General features: G+C 35.5%; 1 protein-coding gene across 1 annotated transcript; it reads right to left on the minus strand.

The window, feature by feature from the left end:
* Positions 1-351: 351 nt before the first annotated feature.
* LOC128192990 (nose resistant to fluoxetine protein 6-like) lies at positions 352-13,411 on the minus strand. The gene is made up of 14 exons (XM_052866141.1): positions 12,964-13,411; positions 11,947-12,131; positions 11,579-11,645; positions 11,395-11,488; positions 5,540-5,727; positions 5,148-5,412; positions 4,030-4,128; positions 3,553-3,715; positions 2,910-2,989; positions 2,523-2,645; positions 1,932-2,055; positions 1,166-1,358; positions 856-998; positions 352-605 (listed from the first exon to the last, which is right to left on the minus strand). Exons 1-14 carry the CDS (start codon positions 13,304-13,306, stop codon positions 483-485), a joined length of 2,190 nt encoding a protein of 729 aa, XP_052722101.1. The 5' UTR covers positions 13,307-13,411; the 3' UTR covers positions 352-482.
* Between the last annotated feature and the right edge of the window lie 2,894 nt (positions 13,412-16,305).

Genomic DNA, 16,305 nt, shown 5'->3' on the forward strand with positions numbered 1-16,305 from the left:
TTGTGAAATGGTCAAAATATCTCAACTATGTAATATTAATTCACTTCATAAATACATAGTGTGTTCAGGGCAAATTTTACAAATTCAATTGAACTTTAGAACAATCCGAATTGGATAACTCGAATCCCGAGTGAACAACACCTTAGGAAATTTAGACAACGCAACTAAATGTCAGTAGTGTTTGGGGAGTGGGGAGAGGGTAAACTTGGGCATTTATTATTTTAAAATAAGCTTGGAAGTTTTGTAATCAAATTGCGCTGATTTTACGGCATATTTGTTTAGCTGGGTGAATGAATTACTTTGCTGTTCCCACACGTATCATTTCATTAATGATCCACCTTTATTCATATCTCGGGTGTTGTTTTAAGAGTTTATTTACAAAAAATAATTAAAAATATATTTCCCATAAATGGGAAATAAAAATATCTCTCAAAACAGTAAACACAATGGAATTAACTTTAATATTAAAAATTATTTGGTATCTAGTTTCTTCGATCTCGTTTAAAGATCACTTTCTCCAGTCCCATCATAGGCGCCTCAAATGATAACGAGGCTACAAAGGCAACCATCACCGACAGGACTAGAGTGGCCAGAAACACGTAAATCTGAAAGAACAAAAAGTCAAGAATAATATAACAATTCCGTCAAATCATATACGTCAAAGTAAACTTCACCTGAATTTGAGTATCAATTTTTAAAAAAAAAAGAAAAGACACACACTAGACAAATAATTAAACTCATCGAAATCCTTTACTGACAACAAAGTAATGACATTCAAGTCACTGCATGTCTTTGAGTTTGTTTACTGGAAAATGATCTTTTTTGGCAACAAATTGTAGTTATGCTCAAACTTACAGCATTTAGGTCATCCATATATAACAGACTCTTTTGACTGTCGAAGTACGTGGAGATAATCATAAAATGCGACAGAAAGATGCAATAGGACAGACGGGCTAGTGGTACAAATGGCGACCAGGAGAGAAGAGTGTTGATGAAACCTGACAGAAAATAAATCATTACCACTTGTTTATTGTTTAATACATGTACATTGTATTTTTTAAAGTAAGAGAAACTGAGTTTAAGTAGATCACATCTCAATTAATGAAAAAATGAATAAGCTAAAAAAAAAGCTAGATATGAAAATTTGGTAATTATTTAATCACACCTCCATTTCCGGTTGCGCATGCAAAGATGACCCAACAAACGCACGCTCCCCAGACAATTCTGTGCGTGGCGTTGTAGAGAGCGGATACGTCACGGTTAAGCGCATCCTCCGGGAAATTGATCGGATCTCGGAGTCCGTACAGAACCACCATGGCCAGGGTAGCGAAAACCAGCCACAGTAGTAGGTTCAGGTACTGAAAAAAGGAAAGGAAAGATAAACACTGTAAACAAAGCAAGTTAATCGGCGATACGTTTAGTTTACCAAACAAACAAATGGGCCGAAAATCAACCCCGAATTCCAGGGACCCCTCCCCAATAAAAAATTTACTTTAAATAATAAAAATGAAATATTTTTGTTAAATTACAAAATCAATGAATTTTTACATACAATTGTTTAAAATCATATGTTGCGTCAGTATATTTGAGCCATTTTAACAAGACCTGCAATGTGCTCTGTGACATTTAGGCTTGTCTATTTTATTGCGGTCCCCCAAGTATAGCTCATTCAAATCAACAAGATTTGTCCGACTGATTTGTCATCTGTGTATATTTCGCTATTTCCAACTTGCTATGATACAAGATTAGATAGGTAGTCCAAATTCTGGTTTAAAATTGGTCTTATGAAATTGTATGTAATAATATTGTACCAAATGATACTGCACATGTATCACATGCACCGTATTGTGTGTTAGTATGAACTTGATCAGTCTTCATTTTCTACCACTGATTATTTTAATTTAGTCTGACATCATTACAAATAGATTTACCTTGTTTATCTTGACTTTGCAGTCTGTTTTGTACATGAGTGATCCAACGATGATTCCAACTATATAAGGCCCAATCCGACAGTACGGCCGAGCGTAATAGTTGCTTAAGTAATCAGTCCGCCCTCTGTTAAAAATGGTAAGCTTTTTAAAAAGAATTCTGATCTACATGTACGGAAATCTTCCGACAGTAACATAAACTTACTAGTACAAGTATAAAGGTACTTTATGGCAATGTGACATAGTGACATAGATTGGCTTTCCGTATTTATCGGTATTTTTGCAATATGACATAGTGATACAAAGATGACGAGTCAGTGCATAGGAATATTCTAAGTAGTGTAACTTTGTGACATTGATATCAAAGTACTAGTCTGTATTAAAGGATATTTTCTGCAATTTGTGACTTAGACTTTCCAGTCTGCATGCAAGTAAGTTCTCTGTCGTTTGACACAGCTAGTAACAAAGATCTAATCATCAGTTTTCTCTGTGATAGGACTCAATAATAGTAACACAGATTAACTACTTATTTATACGATTTTTTATTTATACGACTGTTTTCTCTTGTTTTGATTTGACATAGGTGTGACTTACTGGATTGTTCCGCCTCCACCAAAGGCACTTGGCGGTAGATTCAGCACGTTGGATATAACCCCTGGGGTGATGGCGGACCCCAACAACCAGATAAAACAGATGACCATTCCAACTCGATATTTGCTGGAAATTAATCATCTATCTACATATTAGATAGCTTCAAATATTTGCAAAAAGTTCAATATGTATCATTGGCTTCATTCTACATGTAATTGTAAGTATTAATTTGTATTTCATCAAATGATTCTTTGATTGGAATTGAAGATTTAATAAAAGCACTGTGGTAAAAGAGAGATAGAGGTGAATTTTTACAGTTTGTCGAGGCGAAATTGACAGCTATATCCTTAAGATATCGCTTCTAACGAGGCAAACAGACACAACACTTACAAATATAGTGGGGCCAGCATCAGAGGACTAAGGACAAAGAACTGCATATCATTGGCTAGATACCAGGACACACCGAAACACTACAATGAAGCAAGAGTTACAGTAAGGTTATTCTAACATATATATCAATCATTATTAAAAGTGATTTTGGAGACGACATTGACACTATTTGAGCTCATGATTTTTACATTTCGTTTTTTTAGTTTTAGTTTGGGCATTTCTAAAGCTTCACCAAAATTAAATGCTGTGATTAGTCGAATGACAAACGATGTATAGTGTTAAGACCTTATTTTTTCATTCTCATTCTCGAGCCTTGTTTTTTTTTTTTTTTTTGCAATGGTATTATATTGGTAAAAGATCTAATCAAATTTGCTTTACTGTGCATAAAGTTATCATAAGTTCAATAAACCAATTTTGCTTTCTGTCACGCGTCATTTACTGTGATTAAGATATGACACATAATTTCAAGGACAGGCATATGATTTGTACATGGAAATACTGCATGAGACAACACACACATACACACTACACACACATCAGAATTGTGTGCCTAGCTTTTAACCATACTGACTGAACACTTTGACCAAGCATTACCGGTAGATGAATCACCCTAGATCTTGCCGAATATTTACTAAGCATTTACCGATTGCTCACTATAGAAGTTGTTGATATACAGCAGATTTTTCCACCAAGTGTTCTTGCAGTAATTTACTTCAATGCCTTGGTCAGGCCAAAGTGGTCCCTCTCCAAAGTAGCGAGACAGACAGATACTGATCATCATCAACAACATGTAGGCTGGAGTCAACCTGAAACAACACGTGGAACATCAACCTAAGGTCAGAATGTAGTTCACCGACCAATCTAACATCCACCAATAAATACAAGTCTTATATAAATCAACTTTAACATTTACACTAAGCTAAATTAACGATTTCTCTTACAAACAGCTTATCGAAAATTTGCCAACACGAAAGTAATTTTCGTAGAATAAACTAGCGACTAGAATTAATTAAGATAAATTAAAATTGAAAATATGTATTACAATTTATTGTGTAATAAAGTTCAAAATAGGTTTACTACCGGTATCTTAAAGATACTTATAATATCGATGATGAAATACCTCCAAAATCTGTGAAAGTAGAACATGAACCAGTTGATTCTGAATTTTCCTTGTCCTTTTTTCATTTCCTTCAGAGTGAGGTATGCCAACAGTAGACCACTGCAAGAAGAAAATGGGTGCGTGAGAGAGGGGATTGCTGGATAATCCTATCGTAAAGTTAGATAGTAGTATCCACACTTCACGCATTGTCATCTTCAATAACCTTTCCATTTATATCGTTTTTGGGAGTTGATTTTAATCAACTCTCCTATGCAGTTACTCTGGCAAACCGAAAGTGAAACAGTGTTTGGACCTAAGCACAAATCATCACCGCTGACAAGACGTAGATCTTGAAAATAATAGATAAATTCGGTGTAATGTATGCTGTACCATTATTTTTCAAAAGAAACGTATTTATAAATACCTTGAAAATAGTCAGATTTTATATAGTACGAACAATTTAATTGTTGTATGTATTCCTACGCCAGAGTTCAATATAGTCTCGTTCAACCAGACGCTCGACTGTCTCCGTAAATCTCCGACAAGCAGAGAGTCTCTTTTGGTAGTAGGAGATTAACGGAGACAGCCGAGCGTCTAGTTAAACGAGACTAGAGTTCAATATTGCTTGGATCCAGACGTGTACAATTTTTTGAAACATTTCGATTACTGATACACAGTTTGATGGAATTAATTCTATCTTTAAATATTACACAACATGATTTATATGGGGTTTTCTCGCAATTCTTGTCGGAAAAGTTCGCGAATTCATATTATAAAAATGTGCGTAGTTCAAATACAGATTAGAAACTACATGCCAGGCAAAATAACATATCGTTGATTTTAAAATTGATAATAATCAATAAAATCAACTCCCGACAGTACTTCAGTACTTTGATTAAATGTTATTGTTGCAAAGAAAAAATAATAAAATTATTTGTTCTTTATATTTCAGTCAATTTGGTTGTTTTATAGATTCTAATTGTTTTTTTTTTTACCAACAACCCCCACTTTTTTTTAATTAAAGACAGCCTTGTTAAATTACATGTATATATAATATAAATTATATGATAACCATATCATTTACCACCACCTGAAAAGAAATACGATTATATAGAAATAGACTAAGTATCTTATTCTACCTCAAAGCAAAGAAAGAATCGACCGCAACGAAGGCGTTAGCCACTGCCTGAAATGACCAACGTTGATAAAGGTCAGGAAGTATTGCATAACCGTTGCTCAGAACGGGGTACATGACGCCAAATGTGTGGTCCAGTACCACCCAGGAGATGCTCAGGAAACGGATGCCGTTCAGGGCGGTCAGGGTGCCCGAGGACTGGTTTACTTGCAGGATCTTCTTCCCATTGGAGTAGACGGAGAAGGCCAACAGGAGTCTCTCAGCGACACCTGATAATGGCAGTCATACCGGTATTCATTTGAACAAAACAAAAACAATCTGATTGAGCGATTTTCTAGTGGTGATTATGTGTACTTACTCTCTTGTTCTGGGGTTGATTTGTCTTTTAAGACTTACTTTCTTGTTTTGGAACCGATTTCTTTTCACGTGAATTGAGAAGGGGTGAGTTTTCTCCAAGGTTTTCTATGTGGTCGCTTAGGATCTCTGATTGGCTGTGTTCTGCTGCATGACGCTGACGCTGGATGACCAGTAAGTCATACACAGTACTTACAAACATCAGGGCAGCAAAGATGCCAAGAATCACACTGGTTCAAAGAAACAGAAAAAAATCGTGTAAAAAGAAATCACAAATAAGTTTGTTCATTGCTATTTTGTCTACCTCTATTGAAAAGAGTTTGTGTGGGAAAGTGGTAGGGGTAGAAAGAGTTTCGATGCTAAAAGGCACACAGTGATGGTTACTAGTATTAAAAGTATCAGATATATCAACATATCAGAGTATCAACACATATAACCAAAACTAATACAGAACATGGACCTCCAAAACTAAGGTACCAATTCTTTTTAACAATGAACAAGAAGGTTTTACCAGTTCTATGTAGAAATAATTGAAAGGTTGTCTTTCTTGTCGCTTTTTGTTACATCTGCAATCAAGGTCTTTCGAAAAAAAGGAGACCGATAAATATCACCGTCTTTTAAATTGCCAATTTACCAGTATTGATCAAACCCCTTCTGATGAAAACAGGGTCAGTTCAAATCGTATATCATGTCAATCCGCCTTTTGTCTAACCATCTTCTGAAACAGCACAGAGAACTAGCTGTTGCTTTGTATTTCAGTATGAACCTCTAGTATTTATGATCCTCTATAAGACCATACTGAAACAAGTTGTCTACATGTGAATGCGTGTGATGGAAGGAGATTTCTAATGAATTAGAAGAGAAAGAACACCAAATTGGTTTACAAATTCTCCAAATGGTATTTTTATTCACTTAGTTCAAACACAGGGGCATCGTATCTATGACATATATAGAAATACTACACAAGGGAAGAATCTCTGAAAAGTTAATGAAAAACTACGTTGGTGTCGACATATATATTTTTTTTATTTATTTTTTTTATTCAATTATTAAAATACTCATAATTCATTTATTGTTTTTGCAACCCATTCATCCAAAATTAATTGTCGTTGCCTAAGAATTTCAGCATTGTTTTAATTGTCAATATCAAATTACTAGTATTTACATTTCTACAAAAGACTAAATGATAGGAAATATATTTGTTTTTAAACTCTGGCATATTAAATTATGCTAATTAAAGTACATGCCAAATATATCGGAATGAATGTTATAATGCTTAGTTACATCAAGACGAAAATTTTCGCAGACATTTTACTGTTTACCGCCGAAAGAATGTGGGCGCTTAAGATGTAGATTCGGCAGGAATCTGGGCGCACAAGGAGAGTGAAAATTTCATCAATTAAGTTTGAATATTTTTCGAATTATAACCGTTATTTGGTTTCTTTTGGATGTGGAATGAGTGGAAAAATATTTGAAATGCAAAAGGTTTTATTATAATATGGGTCTAAATATAGCAACACGATGCAATTCATGCAAAATCCTACTTATTTACAACTGTTTTTAAATGATTTTGTTGTCTCTCGGTCTTCTCTCCACAAATTTGAAACGTGTAAAGGTAACATATTTCAACATTAAAAATGTCGCATTTTAAAAAAAGATGGAGAGGTGACCCAGAGATGACTAATTATGTACTTTTCAAATTATTTTTTGAAGGATAAAAAACAAAGTCCATTGATATGACAGTGGTGTTTCAAACAGTACTTTATAGAGCATATATTGACAAGTCTCCGTGGCTCAGTGGTTTCGTCCTGGATTTAGTGAATACATACATTCAGTGTTTTGGGTTCAAATCCAACTGGTGGTCTTTTTAAAAAAAATTAAACTTTTTTGTTTTAAATGTATGTTATTATAACACGATGTTGAATTATAATATACCGGTATATTTTAATTTGTTTTTATTGATTTCTAGATCTGCTGTATGAACACTATAAAAAAATTCTTTTCTTATTACTAGTTTTTTAGGATAACACAATACATGTATAACTTCATTAAATAATGTTTTCATTAACATTTCCAACTAGTTATCGGTTAACCTCTTATTGCCATTTTTTGAAAGCTTTGTGAGTTTTTTAATAACCGGAATAGCCATGTACTTCCACTCTCAACATAATATATTTTTGTTGAAACCTGTACATAGCCTTTCGAGGTTATAGACATTTAAATCCCAATTGATTCGTGTCGAGGATTCCTGCAAACTTACAATCTTGTGCGCTCACTTTCTTTCTTCTATCATTACTGAACATATAGAGAGAGTCCCGAAAGTTTTCGGATGGCGAAGAGTTTGAATGTCTGCAGCAGACAGCGGTTTTATTGGAATATACCAAGTTCATTAGAAATATTTCAATGTGAACGTGTTTTTTGAAAACATTTGCAACATTGTGTGGGAGAATTTGCGTAACTTTTGTCAAGTAAGTTGTTTTTTGACATTGTTTACAAATCGTGGCCTACTTTCGATTCTTCCTTTGTGTGTGTGTGTGTGTGTGTGTGTTTATATATATATATATATATATATATATATATATATATATATATATATATATATATATATATATATATATGATATTATTATTATATATTATTATCATTATTAAATATTATATTATATCATTATTATATATGTGTGTATCTATGCAATGTGTATCGTTTCGATCCTCTCAAATTGTCGTTTAACTGTACTCCACCTGTATCTCAAGCGACTGTGTAGTGCGCGGCCAGCGCGCTATGTTACGTTCGTCATCGAAAGAAAGATACTTGTCTTGCCTAGATGGCCGAGTCGGTAGCGCGGTGGTGCTCACTGCTAGGAGAATGGGTTCCAGGGGTTGTGAGTTCAAGCCTCGGTCGGGGCTGAGGTGGAACTCCAACAAAAGTGAATTTCCCTGCGCTTTATATATATATATATATATATATATATATATATATATATATATATATATATGTCTGTGTGTGTCATAGAGTGTAGAGAGGATACAATTCCCCTGTGGTTCAAATATACCCAGTTGATGATATACATAGAGTTTATCTGATTGTTATCTCAAAGGTTGTCAGGATATATAACTGTATCATTCATTTTTTTCATGGTTTATTTTTCAACCTTATTACAGCAATTTTAATAAGTAATTGATTTTGCTGTTGTTCTGTTAAAGGAAGCCATAGCAAATATTTATCAATCTACTAACCAATTATCGCGCTGCATTGTTATTATTTTTACATTTTAAAATCACATGTACATGTAACTGCAAACAATTTCAAGACTCATCTTTGCCCTAATCATGTAACTCTATTCATAATTAAACAAGAGGCCAATGGGCCACATCGCTCACCTGAGGAACAATAGGTATGATAAAGTCAGCTTAATGGAGTCATAATACAAACAATCTGGACAATGTACAATAATACATGTAGATCCTGTATATATAAAATCAATTTTTCCCCCTTGGAACTCGGATAGCCCTGATTGCTGCGATTATTTACAAGAGCAGACTTTAATCACTGCTCCTGCACATATATAGGGACTCAACGTTACGCAGGCAGGAATGACCGCACACCTATGCAACTGAACAGGTACAAGCGTTAACGCAAGCAGGGATGACCACACACTTGCGCCAACAGCTCAACCTAACGCAAGCAGGGAGTACCGCGCACTTGCGCTAGAAAGGCCAGAACACCAGCAGGGATGACCATACACTATTGCTCCGCCGCAACCACCACCAATACAAGCAGGTATGACCGCACACTTGTATTAATGCGATACAGGGCAGGAATGACCGCACACTCTGTATCGTAGGTTAGAAAACACGAAGATTAGATAGAGCAGGGATGTCCACACACTCACTCTATCCATACCTGTTCAAGGTTAAACCCAAACAGTCACTCCTCAAAATGCAATAGACACTGTCCCTATATATGTGCCGGCCTAAAATAATTCATAATATCTAAAAAATGGAAATAAAAAATAAGCAAACTAATCCGGCCTAACCCAAAACTACTTATGCAGAACAACTTATATACATTGAATATTTATTATTGTATAAAAATAATCATCACAATAATTTGTTAACAGTGGATGCATTAATTAGAAATAATCAAGAATCAATAAATCAAGGGCAATAACTCAATACAGTAATACAAAAAGATTCTAATGAAAAAATAGCTGCCTGCTTCAATTTTATAGTCATATCACATGTTGAGTATTGCAGTTCTCAAAAAGATCCTTTACAATTGTTTATATATGGAATATTTAGCTACATCAACTCTGAATCTTCTTGTGAGGCCGAAGAATTGTCCTGGAGCCAAAATCTTAACAATTATAAAGAATCATCTTGCTGATTAGTTTCTGAGAAGAAGATTTTTAAAGATTTACTCTATATATTCCTATGTAAAACTTTAACACCCCCCCCCCCTAATGTGGCCTCACCCTACCCCCAGGGATCATGATTTTCACAACTTTGAATCTACACTACCTGAGGATGCTTCCACACAAGTGTCAGCTTTCCTGGCTATTTAGTTTCTGAGAAGAAGATTTTTAAAGATTCACTCTATATATTCCTATGTAAAACTTCGACCCCCATTGTGCCCCACCCTACCCCCAGGGATCATGAATTTCACAACTTTGAATCTACACTGCCTGAGGATGCTTCCACAAAAGTTTCAGTTTTCCTGGCTGATTAGTTTCTGAGAAGAAGATTTTTAAAGATTAACTCTATATATTTCTATGTAAAATTTTAACAGCCCCCCCCCCCCAATGTGGCCTCACCCTACCCCCAAGGATCATGAATTTCACAACTTTGAATCTACACTACCTGCGGATTCTTCCACACAAGTTTCAGCTTTCCTGGCTGATTAGTTTCTGAGAAGAAGATTTTTAAAGATTTACTCTATATTTTCCTATGTAAAGCTTCGACCCCCCATTGTGGCCCCACCCTACCCCGGGGGTCATGATTTTCACAACTTTGAATGAATCTACACTACCTGAGGATGCTTTCACACAAGTTTCAGCTTTCCTGGCTGATTAGTTTCTGAGAAGAAGATTTTTAAAGATTTACTCTATATATTCCTATGTTAAACTTAGACCCCCCATTGTGGCCCTTCCCTACCCCTGGGGGTCATGAATTTCACAACTTTGAATCTACACTACCTGAGGATGCTTCCACACAAGTTTCAGCTTTCCTGGCTGTTTAGTTTCTGAGAAGAAGATTTTTAAAGATTTACTCTATATTTTCCTATGTAAAACTTCGACCCCCCATTGTGGCCCCACCCTACCCCCAGGGGTCATGATTTTCACAAATTTGAATCTACACTACCTGAGGATGCTTCCACACAAGTTTCAGCTTTCCTGGCTGTTTAGTTTCTGAGAAGAAGATTTTTAAAGATTTACTCTATATTTTCCTATGTAAAACTTCGACCCCCCATTGTGGCCCCACCCTACCCCCAGGGGTCATGATTTTCACAAATTTGAATCTACACTACCTGAGGATGCTTCCACACAAGTGTCAGCTTTCCTGGCTTTCTGGTTCTTGAGAAGAAGATTTTTGAAAATTTCTCGAAATTTTTCATTAATTTCTAATTATCTCCCCTTGAAAACAGGTGTGGCCCTTAATTTTCACAACTTTGAATCCGCTTTGCCTAAGGATGATTTGTGCCAAGTTTGGTTGAAATTGGCCCAGTAGTTCTTGAGAAGATGTTGAAAATGTGAAAAGTTTACGGACGGACGGACAGATGGACGACAGACAAAATGTGATCAGAATAGCTCACTTGAGCTTTCAGCTCAGGTGAGCTAAAAAACTACGTATTCAAAATATTTTATATTCATATACAAATATCTTTTTACATATACTTACATAGCAACAACAGCTCTCGTGTCTATCTCGGGATCTACATTACACTTAACATCATGAACACGAACTGGGCTTTGAGTTGGTAGACGTTTCAATACTGTTGGTTAAAAGTACACTCTTAATTATTTAATACACAGCCTGTAATGAACACGTTTCAGATATCAAACATGTCCCTTGATGTACTTACAGTCATTATATAGGTATGTCAGATCTTTTGGTGAGCAGGCTTTTGGAACACACGCAGTAAGTTCAATCTGTTGGATCAATCATACATATATAATCAGTAATATTGTTAAAAGATTTGAGTGTTCCCGATATGGAATTGTGTTTGATTTATTGATTGATTGATTGAGAGAGAGATGAAAATGATTTAATGAAAAAATATTATATTTTGATTATTTGCAAAAAATTAACGTAGGTGGTCTTGATTTGGAATTGAATGTGTGTGTTTGAGAGAGAGAGAGAGAGAGAGAGAGAGAGAGAGAGAGAGAGAGAGAGAGAGAGAGAGAGAGAGAGAGAGAGAGAGAGAGAGAGAGAGAGAGAGAGAGAGATTACTTCAAGAGGTATAACGCCGAGTGGAACATTGGTCTTCATTCCACAGAACTGGGTACTGAACCCACTGTTGGAGGGGGGCATTCCTGGAAGAGTCCGGTCTATCCGGAAACACTCGTCGTAGGAGCCCAGCCATTTTGTATTTCCCTCCAGTATCCCCGCGCCGATTTTTCCTGAGGCGTCCAGCACTGGAACAAAAAAACTCAAATAAAGAGAACTCAGAAATATCAGACTTGGATTTTCTTCATCATTCATCCCCTGAACTGACGTCATAGGATGTATACATGGACAGGTCTGTCATATTTTGATGATAATGCATATAGTACACAAGTGTACATTGATATACTTTGTCGACGGGTTAACGTTTTACGGTTTTTAAGTCAATTGTTAGCTTAATAAATGCATTAAACACTTTGTTGGAGATAATTTTTAAAACCCGTTTTTAGGTTTAAAGAAAAAATCAGATAGCTAGTTGCCCAATTGGAAAATGTAGAATGTAGTGACTCCCAGTACAGAACAGAAATGTAAGCCCCCAACATGTATACATATATTTATTTTCCAAACTCTTCTTCTCAAACCTCTGTTGTTGAAAAACTGTTTTATACATATCTATGCACCTCATATACATTTCATCGTATGAATCAGGCACGTAGCATCGTTTTTGAAAGTGGGGGAGGGGGGGGGGCAGACTCATCCAAAAAAACTTGACAAGCAAAAAAAATAAAAATTTATTTCCTTATTTTCAGTTCAATTTTTACAGGGTCACAGAAAAGTGGGGGGGGGCAACTTCGTGTTAAATCAATTTTGTGTGTGTCAATTTAAGAAAAATCTTTGCTGCTCGAAAAAGTGGAGGAGGGCGCAGGCCCCCTCCCCTGCCCCCCCCCCCCCCCCACGATGTTACGCGCCTGTGAATGGTTTAGGTAAATAAATCATCGGAATTGAAAAAAGTGAATTTAGTGTGTTTACACCTAAAGGTTAAGCCTTACCATGTGTACAAGTCCTTTTTCTCAATAAACTTACTTTTAAAAGCCCAGAATTCACTTCTCAACAGCCCGGCTATGGTCCGGTTCCAATGTTCACGACAAGTATACGAGACATTGTTATTGTCTGCGAATAGTCCCGAGCCTTGCTCCCCCAAATTGATATTGGAAAGAGCCAATTCCTTAAGGAACTCTGCATCGTGAACCTTGTTAATCTGTGTCCTTAGCTCCAGGAGGGCCTCGTGGTTGCCATGTTGTTGGACAGAGGGAGAATACACACGGAAAGTTAAGCGATCCTCATAGGAACGGGATTCTCCGAAGGCATCGAGACAATTGACACAGACTCCGACTAAAACCAGTAGAGTCGAACGAAATCTTAGCATAGTGCAGATCTTAATTGTACATGTTGAAGTAAAATTGTCCTAAATAAACGGTGAATCACGAATGACACTGCTTTCCTTTATCGATTATGAGCCAATGTTATTTTTAGAACTGGGGTGTAGTTTAATATTGAGGACGAAAACTTTGTATGTGCCCAGTCTTGATACACATAAATACCAATGTATCCTGGATTATACAGTTAATATGATCTGTAATGCACATCCCACTTAAGTACATAAGTACAATTAAACGCCGTATGAAAATGATCAAACATACATAGCTCTCAATATTGACTTGTCCATGTAGATAAGATTCTTGAATAGTTTGATCATTAAAAAAAGATGACGTAAAAATTATCTATAAAATCGAGTCAGAAAGACGTAAGCATAAGCAAAAACGATAAATCAGATAGGCCAACATGGAATGAATTTTTTTTTTAATATGAAAGAAATCTGACATTTTACATCAATTGTAGGTGTATAATACACAAATTTGAATAAAACCAGATGATTGTCATGACCATGTATTTAATATCTGTCAAATTAATGAAACATTTTATAGAGAAAATCATGGTAGATGTCACCATATTTGACTTATTGCCCTTCGATTGAAATTCTATATGCAATCCATACAAGACAGAAGGCTAATTTTAAACAAATATCTAATTCAAAATGAGGTTTCAAAATAAATATGATACAAGGAACGTCAATTATGCCATGAATTTGCGTATTTGAGAAAACATTTCCAAAAGCTTGTTCCACAGGTGTTTCACACTACCTTCAGAGGATTGATTATTGTTTGACTAAATAAAGACTGAACATTGCTGAGTCAGTATGAGAATTTACTGTTTATATAAAGTTTATCTGAAGAGGAAGTCTCTTGGAAAATCTCATTATATTTAACCCTCTTTCTTAGTCTAATTCTAGAAAATAAAAAAAATAACAAATAAAAATTTTCAATGCAAAGGAAGAAATTGCCGACAGTTTGATTATTGAATTAATAGTCCACCGGAACGAATAATTTTACCAATATAGAAAATATCAACCTCAATTAAGTATCCTCGCCCACCCCAATTCCCACGATAAACTTAAAAGGGCAAACAAGTCTATGACACGTGTCTTTACTTCTATTGTGTCAATAAATATTTTTTGTTTATTTTGAAAGTTCTGCTGATGAGTATTGTTGTGAATTATAAAGGCCGGGAGTTTTCATTTTCGATTTCAATATTTAAAGCCATGTTTATTTTGAAATATAATTCGAATACATGTTATGCTTTCAATGACTTATAGTAACAATCATCTGATTTTTTTTTCAAAGATTTTTTTTTGTATTGCAGATTATTCAAATAAAAGAGTGCCCAGGTCTACGTCACTGATTACATAAAGAGTTGATTTAAAAATCAGCACCAAAATTCAAAGCAGCTAATCTATACTTATAAATTAAGGCATTTTGCAAATAAACTACAAAATGCCTGCACCAGAGTACTTGCTTACACCTTTGATATTTCAACACATGTGAGATGATGTCCGTAAGGTGAGTTGTAATTGTGAAATTAATTAAAAACCTTCTTTCATTTTCGATAAACAAGCCCAAAATAGCAAAAATGAAAGTAAGGTGGTGGACACGCTTTAGCTGATCCAAGTCTGGGATAGTCTCGATCAAAATTTAAACTTGCAATAAAATACTAGTTATATTGAATGATTACTTATAGAGTGAAAATATTTACTGTAAGCCTATTTAGAGAGTATATAAAAGTTAAGATTTGACAAATGTTGAATAAATAAAATAAGTCAATTCGTTTCTTTAGTGGGCGATTTTAGTTTTGATACTCATTCGCTCGGAAGCAGGACCTCTGGTGAGAGAATGGGATTGAACTCTCCAGAACGGGGTAACCAAGAACGCGGATTGACTAATTAACGAAAAGAGTAGGACGAGTTCATCACTGCATCGCGGGCAGAAACCTTGGATCGGACTTCGATTAATACAAAAAGTTAATAAATAGAATGGAACAATTAATACGATTTTAATATTAATGGAAAGAGCTTTCCAGAACGGGGTGCCTAGAAACGGGTTGACTTATTGACAACATGGCGGAAAGTGTAGGGCGAGTTAACCATCGGCTCTGACCACAGGGGCTCGTCACGAAGTTTTTTCAATCTTTTATATATACCACTATAAAATACACAAGGGAGGAATCAAAACTCGAAAAAATCGCTACCTCCCGATTTCAGTCGCCTCGTATTAATTCTTCTCGGACGTTAAACCCTGCACTCTAGGTATCATTAGATCGGGAAAGGACCATAGTTTTTAGGAATACCTGCAAAATTTAAACATCGGCAACAATTTTAGAAGTTTTCACGCATTTTCTTCCAGTTTACTCTCCGGTGACACTTTCTTCGATCATATGTCGCGCTCTCATTGGTCAATTCAATGTTGCTCAAGATAACTCGTACGCGGACTTGTATTTTAGAAGGATTTTCAAACGATATTCAAACTTGCTTTGATGCTAGAAATACATAGTCACGTCCTACCGAATGTCCGAAGTATAGTTAAAATATTTCTACATAAATATGAAAATTAATACATATACTCACCACGTAATAAGAACTTCTTCACTCATCATTTGAATATCCCTCTAAAATACGAGTCAACGTACGATTTATCTTGATCAACAAAATTAACCAATGAGAGCGCATGAATAAATTTGGTGCGCGACATCTGATCGAAGAAAGTGTCACCGGAGAGTAAACGAAGAAAATGCGTGAAAACTTCTAAAATTGTTGCCGATGTTTAAATTTTGCAGGTATTCCTAAAAACGATGGTCCTTTCCCGATCTAATGATACCTAGAGTGCAGGGTTTAACGTCCGAGAAGAATTAATACGAGGCGACTGAAATCGGGAGGTAGCGATTTTTTCGAGTTTTGATTCCTCCCTTGTGTATTTTATAGTATAGAGGTGGTATATATATAAAAGATTGAAAAAACTTCGTGACGAGCCCCTG

This window comes from Crassostrea angulata, chromosome 7, assembly GCF_025612915.1.
Source record: "Crassostrea angulata isolate pt1a10 chromosome 7, ASM2561291v2, whole genome shotgun sequence".
Lineage (NCBI taxonomy): Eukaryota > Metazoa > Mollusca > Bivalvia > Ostreida > Ostreidae > Magallana > Magallana angulata.

Excerpts from the sequence above, each read along its gene's own strand:
- LOC128192990 (XM_052866141.1), bottom strand. The coding sequence starts at position 13,306 with ATGCTAAGATTTCGTTCGACTCTACTGGTTTTAGTCGGAGTCTGTGTC. Across the intron at positions 3,716-4,029 it reads TACTTTCACAGATTTTGGAG|GTTGACTCCAGCCTACATGT; the intron begins GTATTTCATCAT and ends GTGTTGTTTCAG. Across the intron at positions 2,990-3,552 it reads ACTTCTATAGTGAGCAATCG|TGTTTCGGTGTGTCCTGGTA; the intron begins GTAAATGCTTAG and ends GCTTCATTGTAG.